Raw genomic sequence first — 16,225 nt, 5'->3', positions numbered from 1 at the left:
TTTTTTTTTTTGTTAGATACTTTTACGTCAGAACTGCAACGTTGTTACATTTTGTACGGGACAGTTTTAAAACAGTGTTTCTGTCGTGTTAAAGCGAGAGGTTTAAAACAGTGCGGGCGGGGATGTTCAACGCACATTAAAACTGCGAAATGGCTGCGCCTGCTCTGAAACGCGCATGGTGAAATGTAAGTTGCAAAACAAAATGAAATTGTAGTCTGCTGGCGGTAAGTTACCCTTGTGATTGGTTTGTTACACGCTTATGGTATTAATAATTGGTTTGTTGCACGCTTATGGTATTAATGTTACAGTATAAACCCTTGCTTGCTCTCATAGGTGTTCACGACACTGTGAAGGCTGCAGGTTTTGAAGAAACACGCATTGTAACGAGAAGCAGGTCAAAATGGGGCGCAAAAAGCAGCAACAGCACCAGACTGACCGAGCCGCAGTGAGAGGGAAAGGCCACCGGCACAGACCCAAAGAGAAATCACTGGAAGCCTTCACCGAAGAAGTGCATGACGCTCTGCACGGTTGGTTAAAATCATTAGACTTGATCCTTCTATTATACTCAGGGATGAAAATAAGACGCGTATTGCATAACAGTTTAACGCATTCCAGGTTTTAATACGAGCTTGATTTGCCCCAGTATTTAGGTAAACTCAGGAGTGTCTTATTAAACTCGTAGTAAAACCAGGAATGGATCAGACTGCTATGCAGTGGGAGTCTTATTGCCATGCCTGCTGTTTATCATTTTGAGTGTGGAACATTAGAGCTGCTATTTTTATTAACAACCACCAGAGGGCACTGCAGCCCATCCCTCGTTATTTATTATTTTTTTAAAAATGGAAATATTTTACTCGCTACACTACAAATAAGATATGCATTGGTCTTTTCGTTAACAAATGGCCTGCCTGCATATCATATCAATAACCACACAAGCAATTGGTTAATAATAAATCGCTAGTCCCGCTTAGCAGAACACTGATATTTCCGCAGTGTGCGGTCGCTGTCCAGTTTCTCAGCACCCTGCCTTGTTTTTCTCCTCAGCGAGTCTCCAGGGGGACGGGGAGGGGGAGGCGGTGCCGGTGAAGCTGCCCTGTGCCCTGGCTATGTGGGAGCTGGGGCACTGCGATCCCCGCAGGTGCACTGGGAGGAAGCTGGTGCGCAAGGGGCTGGTCCGCACCCTGAGACTCAGCCAGAGGTTTAACGGACTCATCCTCAGCCCTATGGGCACCAAATACGTGTCACCTGCGGACAGGTGAGCGGCTCAGGTGTACCACGGCTCACCTGAAATAGCAGGCACGGGACCCCCTTCGCATGCCTGATTTCATGATTAACAGATCTGTGCTCAGTAGTTTTATATTATAATGCATACAAAACTTTAAAAAACACTGTCTTTGTGATCTATCCAGGACACACTTGTGTCACCTAAATATATAATTTATTTTTTTCTGTTTATTATTTATTTTTTTAATTTTGTATTATGGCCAAATGCACTCTCATGGGCACCAGTGTTCCACCTATATAGTCTAGATGAATAAACATTATGTATAGTGGGTATAAATACATGGTCCTAGCCCTAATCATGATATCTTACACATCATGCACAGGGAACACTAGGATCCTTGCACATTTGTGATACATATCCTAGTGACTTATTGTATTGTCACACTCTCTAAAAATACAAAATACTCCAGCAGTGTTACTTCCGGTAAGCACACCCTCAAGTCCAGTGTTTTATGGGGCGTTCCACAGCGCACCGTCCTTGATTCTCATTCATTTGTGGATTCCAGAGAGATCGTAGCCCAGAGTGGCGTGGCAGTGATTGACTGTTCCTGGGCCAAGCTGGACGAGACTCCGTTCAGCAAGATGAGAGGAAGCCACCCCAGACTGCTGCCTTACCTTGTGGCGGCCAACCCGGTGAACTACGGGCGCCCCTGCAAGCTGTCCTGCGTGGAGGCCTTCGCTGCCACATTCTGCATTGTTGGTAAGTGGCGGGGTTTAGACAGCAAGCTGATCTGATCCTGCGATTCGTCGTGCATTTCCATCAAACCAAACGTTTGGTCAAAATGCAGGTTTTATTGGTTAGCCATGGATGTCCTTATGCTGCCTGAAATATGGTCCCAATTCAGGGATGGAAATAAGACTTCCATTGCATCGCAGTTGGAGCCATTCCTGGTTTTACTAGTTTAATAAGACACACCTGAACTTGATCCCTATACACGGTGGCCAAGCTTGCAGTAAAACGTGGTATGGGTGAAACTGCTATGCAATGGGAGTCTTATTTCCACCCATGTCGATTCATCAACAGTTATTAAAATTATTATTGTAAAGACCGTGTGGATGGAATATATAAAGCATGGTATTGATGAAAATGTTTCTAGACTTCCATTAATGAAAGCAACAACGGTCTAAAATAGCTTCATGACTATCAAATTATCTATCTATCCGTAGTTACAGTCCTTGTCTAAACTTAGTATGGACATTCCTTGGTGAAGTTCTGGGCTCTGAGAAGCTGGGCTTATACTATGTCTTGCAGAACCATGCTACTGCCACCTGTAATATGTGTTTAAGTCCTTCACGTATGTTGCTGACACATGCTGTTTTGAGTGCAGGGTTTCGTGACCTTGCAGTAATTGTTCTGAGGAAGTTTAAGTGGGGGAGTGTGTTCCTGGACCTCAATAAGAGCCTTCTGGAGCAGTATGCTGCCTGTCTCAACGAAGAGGACCTGCTTAAAGTGGAGAAGGAGTTCCTGGCTGCCAAACCCGAGGAGGAAGAAATAGGTAAACAAAGAAATACACCCTCTCTACATTCATCCGCTTTGGACAACATCTTAACAATGTGATTACAGGGAGGGGAATGGGAATGGTTTGTCTATGAGCTTATTATCTATACACCAGGGCTAATCAAGCTTGTGGTAAAACCTGCTATGCAGTAGTCTTATTTCCAGCCGTGATTCAGTCTGTACTCGTCGTGTAGGGGCCAGCATTAAAATACAGCTTGTGAGCCTTTTCCTGTTGGAAATATAAAGTGGATTGAATTGGGTATTGATGATATAATACATAATTAAAGATCTAGTCTAAAGGTGATCATTTTTTTTTGCTTTTATTTAGATCCATTTGATGTTGACTCTGGGAGAGAATGTTCAAACCTGAATAGACCCCGCTGGTAATGGTTGAATTTATGGAATATCATTGTCATAGCTTTAAACTGAGATAGAGTGTGAGCTATTGTATTGTATCATACCGTGCTTAGGTCCACCGAGGAAGAGGAAGATGATTCTGATGAAGGGGGAAGTGATGACGATGAAGGAGAGAGTGCTGGTGAGAATAAAGAGGAGGAAGAGGTGACTGAGGAGGAGGAAGAGGAGGAGGATAAATCCTCGGTCGCTGCCAGCGCATCAGTGATTTAGAAAGGAGCGATGAAGAAGATAAGAAACTGAACCATGAAGCTGGAAGTGACTGGCATCGATTGGTGAATGTCTGACGAGCCCTGGAGGGCGTGTCATCCTGCAGCTGCAGCAATACATGTGTATGAGCCAGCACTAAGTATATTAGTATGTTTTTGTATAAAAAAAATTGCATTTGATAGAACCTTGGCTGCTAGGCAAGAGTGTTACTGTAAAAATCTGCTGTAAACAAGAAGAACCAATACCAACAACAAAAAATAAGTTAGTTATTTTCAGGAGTTTGCCTTTTTTTAAACTTCAATAAATGTTTTTATGAATCACAAAGAGGTGTAGCGCTCATCAATGATTGGTGAGGTACGTTGCTTAAGAAAAAAAAAAAAAATCTGATACATTCACAACATAAGTTGATCGCACTCTCTGACACAGTCCAGAAATAAACCGAGCCAGTAAAATCCATAACGTTTAGTCCTGTTTCCTGGCACGGATTTAATGGAGGAGAAGAAAACTGAAACTGGGCATGTGCAGTACAGTTTTTATTTCATGGCTGATTAAGGAAACGCAGCGGTGTGCGACTGCAGTGGTGTTTGTCATTGTGATGAGGGCAGGCTCTTGACACTATTAAACAACTGACTGACCCGACCCCTTGCTTCTCTCACTGCGCACAGTAATCAGATCTTCACTACAAGCAGCCTGTAACAGGGACAGTCTGAGGTGTTCAGGCAGAGGTTTGCCTTCATTAACCCTTTACTGCCCAGGGTGTCTTTCCATACCTATTTGAATATATCAAAAAGTCAAATATATTGGACATTGGGCAGCAAAGGGTTAAACTAAAGGCAAGTCCATCACGATCAGTTCCAGACTAGGCACTCATTGTTTTGATGCAGTTTTTTTTTTTTGCATGATGAAAAATAATTTAGAAAAAAGTCTCCCATTTGCATAGCAGTCTGAGCTGCGCCAGGTTTTACAGTGAGCTTAGTAGTTACACCTAACTGAGTTGTAAAAACTGGAACAGCTATAGAATGGGAGTTTTGCTTCAATCCCTGAATGATTGCAGGAGAAAACGGGCATATTTGGCCCTACATTCTTTGCACTAGTTCTTAGTACACTAATGTCCAGTTATTAGCCAATCTGTTAAATCCATCACGTAAGATCATCACCACGCATGTCGGTCTGTTTGGTACAGGCCTGTAAGGGGTGCGTTAAGGTGCATTGACTGGATGAGACAATCTTTACTAGGCCGAGCACCAGAGGGTGGGCTGGGGTCTCCAGCACTAATCATGATCAGCTTCATGAAGAAAAAAAAAAACCAACAACTCAGAAAAGTCTTGGGCAAAGACACAAGATAAAGGTATTTTAAACAAAACGACCCTGCAGATCAACACTTACAAAAACATACAAATCCTGACTTGACAAAATATCAAACATCAATGTGCACAGCGCTTAGGACTACTGTATAAGATCACATTATAGAACAAAAACACAATTTCAAAGTTTCACTCTTATTACATAGTGGGAGAAGATCATAACATCATAAGAGATAGAGCAAAATGCCTGTGCACATAATACAACAACTGAAGTGAATCCTGTAAGGTTACGTAATATGCATCTTTTAAAATAAACTTATTTACACAGAACTGTGCCTTTCATGCATGTACGTAGCACAGTTCCTCCCCGTTTCATTTACGATTCAGAGTGCCTATTTTTTCTGTGGTGGTTCATGATGATAATACAGCAAATTCAGCTGTGTTTTGCAGAAGCAATAACGTTCAAGTAGGGTGCAGGGCAGACACCCCCATGATAAACCAGGTAAACCTGGGAAAGAGTAAATGCATTGTGCTCTTCACTTTGCTCGTGTTATCACATGAACACCACACCGCGCAGCACACCTAGTCCCCTTCCCCCATAGACTTCTCAATCTCTTTCAGCTTTTTCACAAACTCCTGGGCTTCCCTGTCTGAGGTCCTTGCTTCCAGCATCTTCAGAATGGGTTTCTCTGTGTGAGAGAAGGAACAAAGAAAACACAATGCTGTTAGCAGAACTTTGCAGGAATCCGTCTTACGGTATCACAAGAAGACCACTGGAGAGGGAGAGACTGTACTGAAAACACAGCAAAGAGAGATGCAGTACCGCTGGGTTTGGGTCTCGCCAGGTGCAGAATCAAAGGCTGGACGTTCTTCACTCCCCCAGGCACGCTGGGCTTGTCCGGCCCACAGAAGTCGCTCAGCCGGCAGATGGCCTCCCCTGCAAAGTCATTGGTGGAGAGCCAGTCATAGTCCATCACAGTGAAGACGATGCAGGCGAACCTCTTCTTGTACTGCGCCGGAGTTACTTGGCTGTGGGAGAGGAACCAGCAACAGGATAGCACTGGGAGCACAGAGGAACCAGCAACAGGATTGCACTGGGAGCACAGAGGAACCAGCAACAAAATTAAATTGGGAGCATGAGCCAGCTGTTGCTGTGAAACGGGCTGAACATTTCCAATGCTGTCTCCCAAACCTAATCTGATACCTAATGTCTTGGCTGCATACTTTTTTATTTTTCTAAGGTATATTCAGATTACATGCGAATAGTCTCTGTTGCTTTGACTGGGGGCTTCTTTCGATAGATTCAGTTTTTTGACTGGAGAATACTATAAAAACATGGCCCTATGTGGCGTAGTAAAAATAACAGGAGGATCTTTCAAATTGATGAACGATCGAACATTACCGCTGGCCAGAGGTATCCGTGGCCATCTATATCAACCCAACAATGAAGTGAACACTTACAACTGGAAAAGCTCATCGAAGACTGGGTGGAGGGTTTTGTTTTTCACTTGAGTTCGCTGACTCTTCGCCGTGGGAAACCAGTGTTGAGGACACAGCTCGATGATAACGAAAGGGTCGCTTAAACCTAGAGAGAGCCGGCGGAGAGCATGGCTGTTAGTGTGGAGGACTGATTCAGGATGCGCTGTGTGAAGTATTGGGGGGACCTCCTGATTGAGGTTGAGCTGTGTGAAGTATGGGGGAGACCTGATTCAGGATGCGCTGTGTGAAGTATGGAGAGGACCTCCTGATTGAGGTTGAGCTGTGTGAAGTATGGGGAGGATATCCTGATTCAGGATGAGCTGTGTGAAGTATGGGGGAGACCTGATTCAGGATGCGCTATGTGAAGTATGGAGAGGACCTCCTGATTGAGGTTGAGCTGTGTGAAGTATGGGGAGCATATCCTGATTCAGGATAAGCTGTGTGAAGTATGGGGGAGACCTGATTCAGGATGCGCTGTGTGAAGTATGGAGAGGACCTCCTGATTGAGGTTGAGCTGTGTGAAGTATGGGGGAGACCTGATTCAGGATGAGCTGTGTGAAGAATGGCGAGGACCTCCGTGGACACCTACCGTTAGTGTCTAAAGCAATGAGATCCGCTGCATGCAGGATTTCAACGTAGAGCTTCTGTTCCGAGGCTTCGTAGTAACACTTAACGCTTATTCTTCCAAACTTAGTTTGTTTTAAAGTTTTCTGGAAGGCAAGAGTACAAAAGATTGTTTCTTTTTCTCTCCACGCTTCAAGACAAACAGCTGCAGCGATCAGAAAAGGATGCACTTCAACAAAGGATGCATAAACAGCACTGTAGCGTTGGTAACTATACTATCGTTTTCATATAACTTCATCCACAACTGCCAACATAAAATCGTTTTTCAGCAGTACATTGGTATGGGTCCCTCATTATGAACGTCAGTGTACAAACACACTATTATAGAAGTGGTAACTGAACACTGGTCTCCTTGTCTGGTGACCACTGCACTCTGTATGCTGTGCCAGGCTCCATTTCAATAGAGCAAATACTCAACTCAATGCCTTAAGAGTCTTAATACACAAACCAGTCCCCTTTCAATGTCAAATCTGAAGTGGCTGCACCAGTACCTGTTGCCCTATCTTCTCCAGGTAATACTGCTCGATCAGCTCATTGGAGGAGCACTTGTTTAGCCTCAGTTCTTCCTCTAGTGCCTGAAAAACACAACATTTAATAGAAAGAAATTGAAAATAAAATCACCCCAGTGAGTAATCGATCTGTTTGCATGCATGACAATTATAAGATATTAACAAACGTTATTAATGACACGGTAAGAACAACGGCTCTAGTGGTTGTCTTCGTAAAATAGAGACAACATTTGTCAATTTATTTAAATTAGGTTCAGGTTTTTCAGTAATAACTGAGCTACTCATAAATATGTAAAGCATAATATTGCACAGGGACGGAGGCAAAAAGAGACATGACTTTACTATTAAATACAGCCCCCCACCCCTCCGACACACACTCCTTATGACATATATTCACCCTGTGGAAATTATGGTGAGGTATCTCCATTTTATTGCTATTTCACATTCCCCCCCCCCCCCCCATCTAAATACTGAATTAGATTTTCTTGTAATTTGAGAAATTCCCCCACCAGTAAAGATGAAAAAGTAGAATGCAAAACTTGTTGAGAGCAACAACCGACCTTATAATCCTCGTTCCTCAAGTCTTCCACTGGAAGACCGTCTCCTTCCGCATGGAAAAACTCAACCAGGGCCTGGAAACACAAGGTCCGATTGTATTATTCTGCTGTTTAACCATACCAATCTAGAAGAGTACGTCCAGACCTCGTCACGGTGTAACTCAAGGCTTGACCAATGCTCAGCTGCTGTATCTCTGCATGGATTCAAAGCATCTTCACAGAGACACTGCCCAGTATACTGCACAGAGAGCTGGTTTAATCAAGCTCTGTATACAGAAGGCAATGCGAGTTAAAGACGGCATAAAAACGCAAACTGCCACAGCACAGATCAGATTTGAATAGATTGAGTTTATGACAGACACAATGGATAGAGGTGGCTTAGGAGTTTCAGTTTAAACACCTGTGTGGTTTTGTACAGTCGGGATGAAAGCGTGATTATTGATGTAGAACAGGAATCAATCAGGGGAACACTGCAGGTAAGATGTACTGCCCAGTATATACCTCGCAAGTAATGGTGCTTGAGCAGTATGTTACCAGGACTGCCAAAACCGATCCTCTGCATTTGCAGATTGCGTTTCTTTTCCTGCATAAAACTAGATGTGCGCGCCATGTTGTTGTATTACCGACCTTTGCGGTGTAATAGAACCTTCCGTAGAACTCGACAGACACGCCTCTGTTCTCAGCCACAGTGTCCAGGATAAGCTTCAGCAGCAGGGTCCACAGCCCCTGCAACACCCTGGGAGAAAATAAAAGAGAAAATGTGATTGTATTGTCACAGGTGCTGTTCCCCCATTTCTGTAATTAAATAAAAATGCAGTATAAAAACAGGACCGTGCCTTTTTGGCATAATGAAAACAGGTTTGAAAGGGGGAGGAGGCGTGCCTCCCTAGCTTTGAGGAATACGGAGGAATGCAGTCAAAGTGTACGGTCAACCACAGAGGAATTGCATGAACTGTGTGGTGGATGATGTGGTCTATTGACAACCGTGCCATTCTATTTTAGTGTCAAACTGAACATGTTTTCTGAAGAATGATTCACAGTTTCCTTCTGTTGCCCAGGCATGCTGCCACTGTGTGGGTGTGTACCATATGAAACAAATAATAAACTGACATCTGACTGCAATTCCAACTCTGTTCTTGTAAACTGCAATTCGACTGAATTGCGAGTGCAGCTGCTGTGCAGTCTCAGGAGTGCAGCCAGACTTTTTCTCTTAATTAATAACACTGTCCCCCTTCTCTATATGATGTAACAAAGGAAAATGCACACGCACCTGTCGAGATTTGCTTTCACCAAGGACTCGCTCAGTATTACTAAGGTATCATCCAGGTACTTCATTAACGGAGACACAGCCTGCAAGGAAAGACAGCCATTGTGTATTTAACAGCACCCACCCCCTCCCAAAATACCAGTTTTCACATTTACAGTCACATTTAGTTTGATCTTCAGTTACATACAGAATGCTGTAAATCAGAGTCTAAACTGTAAAGGTAAGAAAAATCATTTACATCATCGTTGTGTATGGAGTCTGGCGACAGGCTGATGTGCTGGATGTATTTCTTTAAATCGTAAACCATCTGCAAGCAACGTAAAAAACAAGGAGAGCAGTCTGTCATGGTCACATCCCGCAGGTAGAAGAACCAGCATAACTTAGCAATGCATTCCAGACACCCACCACACCCACTAACACTAATCACAGTGGTAAGCATGAGTATTGCATCAGGTACTCATGATGAGATTTAACATCAAACATGGCTGAGGGATAACAGCACCAGCAGCCAGTTGCTTAGCACTGTGCTGGCATGCTTTCTGAAGGGGGTATGGTTCCCCTTGACACTTCGTGCCTGCAGTAGGGTCCTGTTTAGGAGAGGTCCATGGTTACCTTGTCGGTCAGGTGTGCGATCATGCGCTTCACCTCACGCTGCAGATCCAGGTCAATGCTGAGCAGCTGAGCATTCAGGGTTTTCTGAACCTGCTCCTTCCCCTCTGGCCCGCAGGACTCCTGCATGGCAACTTCCAGGGACTTCCAGTCCATATCCCGGGGCAGATTCCCGAGGAACTTGCGCACATGCTCGATGTTGTTCAGAGCGATGCAGAGCTGAGAGGAGAGGAGCGAGAGCAAGAAATGAGAACCGAGGAAACCGGGATCGCGTGGCGAGACTGTGAGATTCAGATTCCCGTCAGACATGGGAAAAGATACAGACCTTCAGAAATCAGAGTTTAGTAAGTCTAGAAGAAACCTGATCTAGTTTAATAAATGTTCTAGTCAAATCACTGATCATGCATTACAGAGGCACACATGCAAGAGAGTCTCATACATAAATAAACAGAATATGAAGATACTACTAAGAGCAGAAAACAGGGTTTCATGCTAGGGTTAATCACCCTGCTTTAAGCAATGTGGTGAGCACAGTGCTGTCGTTGTATTGCATTGCACATGCAGGTACAGTGGAGTCCGTGCCTAGTCCATAGCTAAGTGAACATGATCGGCAGGTTACCTGGTTTGTTAGGTGTTTGTTCTCTTGACCATGCTGGCTTCTCTCAATTTTGCGTTTGATCAGTTCAGAATAACAAACCGCCGCGCTGCACACATCCTGCAATGGAGGGAGGGGAACGAAAGATGAACTTTATAAGCATTAAAAAAAGGGAATAAACTGAAAAGAGAGTTTTAAATTACTGCAAACTTGATCAATCAATCATGTAAAACAGTCTATACAAAGCTATGTGACTTGGGCCCAATGTTGCTCAATGTTGCTAATCTTTTCACATACAGTTTACGTTGTTGTAGTGAGAAATGCTCTGTACCATAAAGACAGACAACGAGCATGCTGATGGAGCACTTTTACTCACAGCTGTAAGTCGTGTTACAAAAATAAAGGCCCCTGCAGAGTCAGGCCAGGCTAGCTGCACCCAGAACTCCTTGACCTGATTGAAGCAGGTGGTCACATCCACGGCAGAGCTGCTGTGCTTCGACAGGGCGTCCACGTGCTCCAGCTGATCCAAAACACACACAATGATGAAGAAGAAGAAGAAGAAGAAGAAGAAGAAGAAGAAGAAGAAGAAGAAGATCATAACACAAACATATCCCCTGTGGTTCAAGCATTCACTCTCCTGACCATACCAGGGAAGCTGAACACTGCTGTTTCCAGGCGTGGGTGATGAGAGTAATCAGTGCAGGGAGTCTGAATAGATTAGGTCTGGAGCTCACAGAGACCCCCCAGTCTGGTCTGAAATATCCCACCCACCTTGCTGGGATACAGAGCCCCTGGTCTGGAGCTCTGGGCTGAAAATATCCCACCCACCTTGTCCACCTCCACCGCCTTCCTGATTCTGTCGCAGGACTTCTCGTGCACGATCTGTAGCCACTTGTGAATGGAGGTTTTGAACCACTCGTGGAACCCACACAGAGCCAGCGCTTTGGCGTCCCTGGATGAGAAAACATGAATGAATCTACTACAGTTCTGGCTAGTTTACCTTGTACGCTTCTGCTTGCTATTGCAAGTTTCCCTACAGCATCTGGGTTATGATCAGCATTCAGAATTGGGGCTGATTTAACTTGGGCAGGACACCTGGTACTGTTGTTCAGATCCAAACATTTATTTAACCCTTTAGAACTCACCTGTAGGGTAAATACGATGAATCTTACAAAACAAGGCAGCTTGACTATTCTATACAAATTCACCAGCTCAACTCTGTCAATTAATTTCTCTATTGATCACCATCCATTACATAAAAAAAGTTGCAATGTCTTTCCAGTCATATTTGTGCCACTCACTTTAGAGGTAGGAATTCTCTATACTGTTTCAAAGCTTTCAGGGTAATGTAGAGCTCAAACAAGGTCTCCCCCATAGTCTGTGTCATCTTGGTTCCTTCCAGCTCCAAAGTTCCACAAACCCTCTCCATGGCAGCGCTGACATCATCAGCAGCCTGAAGCACAAAGAGTGGGCAAGATCACCATCACCACACACAGGCAGTGTTTCATTAACCTGGCATTAAACCCCCCTACCCATAATATAAACGTATCAGAAAATTACTATTTTAAAACCAATTGTGCTATTACAATACTGCCACCAGGTGGCACTATGTGCTAAGTAGCAATCCCTTAACACTCAATGGAATGCAGTGGCACTTTAAAGAAGCAGCGTTTTTATCCACAGTATCCATTTTCTTCGAAATTCCAATAGTAATAATAATAATAATAATAATAATAATAATAATAATAATAATAATAATAACACTTCTAATTAAAAAGAAAGCTGCAGGACAGGGGTTATGGTGTGTTGTAATGGGAAAGGCTTTCTCCTACTTTGTTCAATATCAAACTCTTACCAGTTTCTCCAGCTGCCGATAGGTGATACTGTAGTAATCTACCTTCACAGTGCTGCAAGGGGGAGATAAACGCAGCCTGTCAATGCCTTCCCCTGTGTGAGCCACAGCGAAGCGAGTTCAATCAAAGATAAGCAGGCACTAGCCCAGGATTCTTATCCCTGGGAGTCGATCGCTCTCAGATACACAGATATTAAATGATTAAGGAAAAAAATGACCAAATGATAGAAAGGAGTTGTTTCACTAAGTGTACCACAACACTGTCAGTTTTTAATTTTCAATGTCATTATTAATTAACTAAATACTAACAGACGAGTACAGCAACACTTCTCTCATCTAGTCCTCTATATCTCTGCTGTATTTATAGTCACTTTAAAAAAACCACAATAGGACACAGGGATGGAAATAAGACTCCTATTGCATAGCAGTTTCACCCAACCCTGGTGTTAATGCAAGCTTGATGAACCCCAGTGTGTATAGGCAACAAGCTCATGCGAGTCTTATTAAACTATAGTAGAACCAGGAATGGATCAAACTGCTATGCAGTGGGAGTCTTATTGCCATCCCTGCATCAACACAATCCCAATTTTCCATAAGCAAACCCTGCTGCAATATGAGCTTCTCTAGAGTACCTGATAAACAGCTTGTTGTACACATTCTGACTTCTATGTACATCCACATGGACGGCATCAACCACCTGCACCAGGATTCTCAACTGAGCTTCTAGAGTCTGTAAAACACAAAACAAATGAATGATCTCCACAGTTTATTCCAGTAGTAAGGAGCATTAGAAAAGCATTGCATAGTAAATGCAGAGCAAAGTGTAATGAGGCACACTGAAAGCATGGTAAAGCAGAGAGGTATGGTAAAGTGGCAGCAGTGTGGAGTAGTGGTTAGGGCTCTGGACTCTTGAGCGGAGGGTCGTGGGTTCGATCCCCGGTGGGAGACACTGCTGCTGTACCCTTGAGCAAGGTACTTTACCTAGATTGCTCCAGTAAAAACCCAACTGTATGAATGGGTAATTGTATGTAAATATAATGTGATATCTTGTAACAATTGTAAGTCGCTCTGGATAAGAGCGTCTGCTAAGAAATAAATAATAATAATAATAATAATAATAAAGCACATTTAAAAACCACGGCAAACCAGGGTAATCTATGGTAAATGCATACACGGAAAAAGTGCAAAAATACTGTGGAATAAAACATTGTGGTAAACTTTTATATGGGGAGTTGTAACAGTTCAGTCAAGTTTAACTTAAAAAAAGCAAAGTGCATGGAAATGACATTTAAACAAGGAGTCTTACACTGTCTTCCGGTTTGAAGCTGGAAACTGTCGCTTCGTACCATTCCAGCGTGCTCCTCTGCAACACATACAAACAAAAAATGTTCAGCTGCTTCTAGCTGCAGCCAGGTAAATTCATGCTAGATTAACATCGTCGAAAAAAAAAGTATTCTTTGCACATGTCGTTAATACTATCTGTTCTTAGAGGAGCTGAACTCCTCTCCCCTGCTCTCTCACTGGTCTGATGAGGTCTGAACACTGTACCTTCACCACAGCGGTGATCTCCACATGAAGCTCATTACGGAACGGGCACACGCTCTTGAAAGCCTGCATGCTGTGAATCTGACCAAGACATCTGCAAGACAACAAATGCAATGACGCTTTAGCAAACACTAACCTCAATTAATCTGTGCCAGAGTTCTTGCCCTCATTTTATGCCCTTCCTGAAGCCCCTGGTAAAAACGCCACATATATTGAATACATGACCATTTATTATTGCTTCAGAGGCAACCGAATCAGTTGTATCATTTTCATCTAACATAACTTCAAAACGCTCAAATCAGAATTCCAAAATATAGAGGTGACATGTATAAAATGTGGAGTAGTGGTTAGGGCTCTGGACTCTTGACCAGAGGGTCGTGGGTTCACTCCCAGGTGGGGGGACACTGCTGCTGTACCCTTGAGCATGGTACTTTACCTAGATTGCTCCAGTAAAAACCCAACTGTATAAATGGATAATTGTACGTAAAAATAATGTGATATCTTGTAACAATTGTAAGTTGCCCTGGATAAGGGCGTCTGCTAAGAAATAAAAAAAAAAAAATAATAAATAATAATAATAATAATAATAATAATAATAATAATAATAACAACAAGAGCGAGTAGACCAATGTTTCTGCTTGTGCCTTCTTCAGTGATCAGGAACTGCACATATCACTAAGTGCATTCAGCAAATGGGAAAAAAGCACAATCCAAAACTACTTGGCTTGGATTTCTTCTCATTTTCATCTCCAGGTACAACATTGCATTAAAGTAGGGATTGCAGGTGTCACTTGGTAGATCCCCCCCTGCGCCCCAGTCACATTTTCCATTGCACACAGCTGCAAAGTACAACAAAGGACATGTGATTATGCATAGTTACACCTTGACGACTTTTCAAAATTCAAAACCATTGCACCCCGTCTGCCAGGGAAGAGCTGCTTTACCCAGTGGGGAGGAAGTGACATGGGGTAAGATCTACCATGTTACACAGGCACAGGTTTACCTCAGGAGGAAGTCGAAGCGTGTGATGGCGCTGGTGCTGGTGACAGGGAACACCTCTCTCATCCTCTTCAGCAGTGCCAGGCAGTACTCTGTAAAGATGCTGAAGCTCTCCGCCAGACTCTGCTCCTGAAGAGCACACAACAGGAGATTATAAGCACCAAGCAAACATACCAAAACAGAACTAATTAACTCAAGACATTTAATTACAGGCCTGGAAGGAGGATGTTTAAAAGACTTGTTTCAGAATTGCTACTAGTGTTTTTTCCTTTGAGTAAATTCAGTCGCTCACCAGCTCTCTGTGGAGCGCTGCAGGGTCCCACTTGTCTTCAATAGATCGCAGTAGCTCCAGCAGAAAGCTATAGTCCATGCTCTGAACCTGGTGGTGCTTGCTGTAGGATTGCCACCGGCTGCAGTAGGAGAAGAGACAACACGGCAGGTCTTACGAGGGGACACACGCTCACCACTGGGAGCTCAGAACAGCTCGCTCCGCAACAAGAGCGAAGACCTTCACACAAAGAAATCGTCTGCACCGGACTTACATGATGGCCTGCTGTAGAGGGGACAGGTCGGTCTGCACTGCATGGTGGGACAGCACGGTCCAGGCTGGCTTGCTGAGGTCTCCGCTCCAGCTGTAGGGCTCCGTCTATATGAGGAAGAAGAAGAAACACACACACGTCGTCGCTACCGGTGTAGACGCAGCAAACCAAGAGAAACAACATTGTCCTGACATGCTTACCCCAACCTGCGCATGCTCATATTCCAGGATCTGGCACAGGAGCATCTCATGAACGGGCATGTACGAATCCTTCTTGCTTAGAACAGTGTCCCTCTGCAGAAACACAGCATGCTTTTCAACTATTGTATAATGTAGGAGTACAACACTCAGTTGGCGCTATTGCAAGGGGAACGCAAAAATAATCAATAGACAATGTATCTATTGACTAATGAAGCATTGCCACAGCACAGCCCTCTTCTCAGCCTGTGTTCCTACCTGGGTTGTGGTCAGTTTGAGGATGAGACGGCACTCTCCTTGCACACTGGACGTGCTGGATCGAGGCTCCAGTTTAAACCATCTGTCCACCCCGGCCACAGGAATCTCCTACAGTGCAGGTATGAGATTACCATTTCAAAAAAATGTGTATTGGTATTTTTATATAGTGCCCTTCACGCCATGGCACCCCAGAGCACTGTACATTAAAACAAAACAAAAGTTCACATGTACAATACACTCCAGCTACAACCAATTATATAAAAGCACATTTAAAAAATGTTTTCAATTTAGACTTAAAATAATCCATTGCTTCAACAAGATGTTGAGACAGCCAGTTATTCTATAAATAATGATTTGCACTCTAAGTAAATACCTCCAAAACCTGAAATAAATAACGATGCAGCAATAATGATTTAATATAAATAGGGTATACTACTATATATTGATCAAAACTGTTGATAGATCTATAACTTTAATGAAGAATA

At 43.5% G+C, this 16,225-nt stretch overlaps 2 protein-coding genes across 3 annotated transcripts in view; one reads left to right on the top strand and one right to left on the bottom strand.

The window, feature by feature from the left end:
* The first annotated feature begins 79 nt into the window (after window positions 1-79).
* Window positions 80-3,730, top strand: LOC117418543 (18S rRNA aminocarboxypropyltransferase). 2 transcript variants are annotated; one of them, XM_034031704.3, is made up of 7 exons: window positions 80-185; window positions 334-527; window positions 1,045-1,255; window positions 1,791-1,984; window positions 2,613-2,780; window positions 3,111-3,165; window positions 3,253-3,730. In XM_034031704.3, exons 2-7 carry the CDS (start codon window positions 401-403, stop codon window positions 3,407-3,409), a joined length of 912 nt encoding a protein of 303 aa, XP_033887595.3. In that variant the 5' UTR covers window positions 80-185; window positions 334-400; the 3' UTR covers window positions 3,410-3,730. The 2 variants fall into 2 exon arrangements, with proteins under 2 accessions (XP_033887595.3, XP_033887594.3); XM_034031703.3 differs by having other exon boundaries at window positions 140-224.
* A 1,001-nt stretch (window positions 3,731-4,731) lies between these two features.
* The window catches only part of LOC117417942 (BAI1-associated protein 3), a 40,167-nt gene continuing 28,673 nt past the window's right edge, over window positions 4,732-16,225 (bottom strand). The window contains exons 12-34 of the mRNA XM_034030366.3: window positions 15,741-15,848; window positions 15,486-15,578; window positions 15,289-15,392; window positions 15,039-15,156; window positions 14,751-14,875; window positions 13,751-13,841; window positions 13,509-13,565; window positions 12,835-12,932; window positions 12,206-12,257; window positions 11,652-11,803; window positions 11,179-11,302; window positions 10,727-10,870; window positions 10,375-10,470; window positions 9,759-9,974; window positions 9,385-9,453; window positions 9,150-9,229; window positions 8,507-8,615; window positions 7,883-7,954; window positions 7,305-7,388; window positions 6,779-6,899; window positions 6,172-6,295; window positions 5,534-5,739; window positions 4,732-5,399 (exon numbers count right to left, since the gene is read on the bottom strand). Of these exons, the coding sequence (XP_033886257.3) occupies window positions 5,293-5,399; window positions 5,534-5,739; window positions 6,172-6,295; window positions 6,779-6,899; window positions 7,305-7,388; window positions 7,883-7,954; window positions 8,507-8,615; window positions 9,150-9,229; window positions 9,385-9,453; window positions 9,759-9,974; window positions 10,375-10,470; window positions 10,727-10,870; window positions 11,179-11,302; window positions 11,652-11,803; window positions 12,206-12,257; window positions 12,835-12,932; window positions 13,509-13,565; window positions 13,751-13,841; window positions 14,751-14,875; window positions 15,039-15,156; window positions 15,289-15,392; window positions 15,486-15,578; window positions 15,741-15,848 (2,550 nt within the window). The 3' untranslated portion in view covers window positions 4,732-5,292. The remainder of the gene's footprint in view (window positions 5,400-5,533; window positions 5,740-6,171; window positions 6,296-6,778; window positions 6,900-7,304; window positions 7,389-7,882; window positions 7,955-8,506; window positions 8,616-9,149; window positions 9,230-9,384; window positions 9,454-9,758; window positions 9,975-10,374; window positions 10,471-10,726; window positions 10,871-11,178; window positions 11,303-11,651; window positions 11,804-12,205; window positions 12,258-12,834; window positions 12,933-13,508; window positions 13,566-13,750; window positions 13,842-14,750; window positions 14,876-15,038; window positions 15,157-15,288; window positions 15,393-15,485; window positions 15,579-15,740; window positions 15,849-16,225) is intronic.

Source organism: Acipenser ruthenus, chromosome 13 (assembly GCF_902713425.1).
Source record: "Acipenser ruthenus chromosome 13, fAciRut3.2 maternal haplotype, whole genome shotgun sequence".
Classification (NCBI taxonomy): domain Eukaryota; kingdom Metazoa; phylum Chordata; class Actinopteri; order Acipenseriformes; family Acipenseridae; genus Acipenser; species Acipenser ruthenus.
This window is presented reverse-complemented; position numbering and strand designations above follow the sequence as displayed.

What these genes read in the sequence shown, in the direction of transcription:
- LOC117418543 (XM_034031704.3), top strand. Translation starts at nt 401, where the DNA reads ATGGGGCGCAAAAAGCAGCAACAGCACCAGACTGACCGAGCCGCAGTG. An exon ending in TGCCACATTCTGCATTGTTG is followed by an intron (nt 1,985 to 2,612) that starts GTAAGTGGCGGG and finishes TTTTGAGTGCAG; the next exon opens with GGTTTCGTGACCTTGCAGTA. An exon ending in AACCTGAATAGACCCCGCTG is followed by an intron (nt 3,166 to 3,252) that starts GTAATGGTTGAA and finishes TACCGTGCTTAG; the next exon opens with GTCCACCGAGGAAGAGGAAG.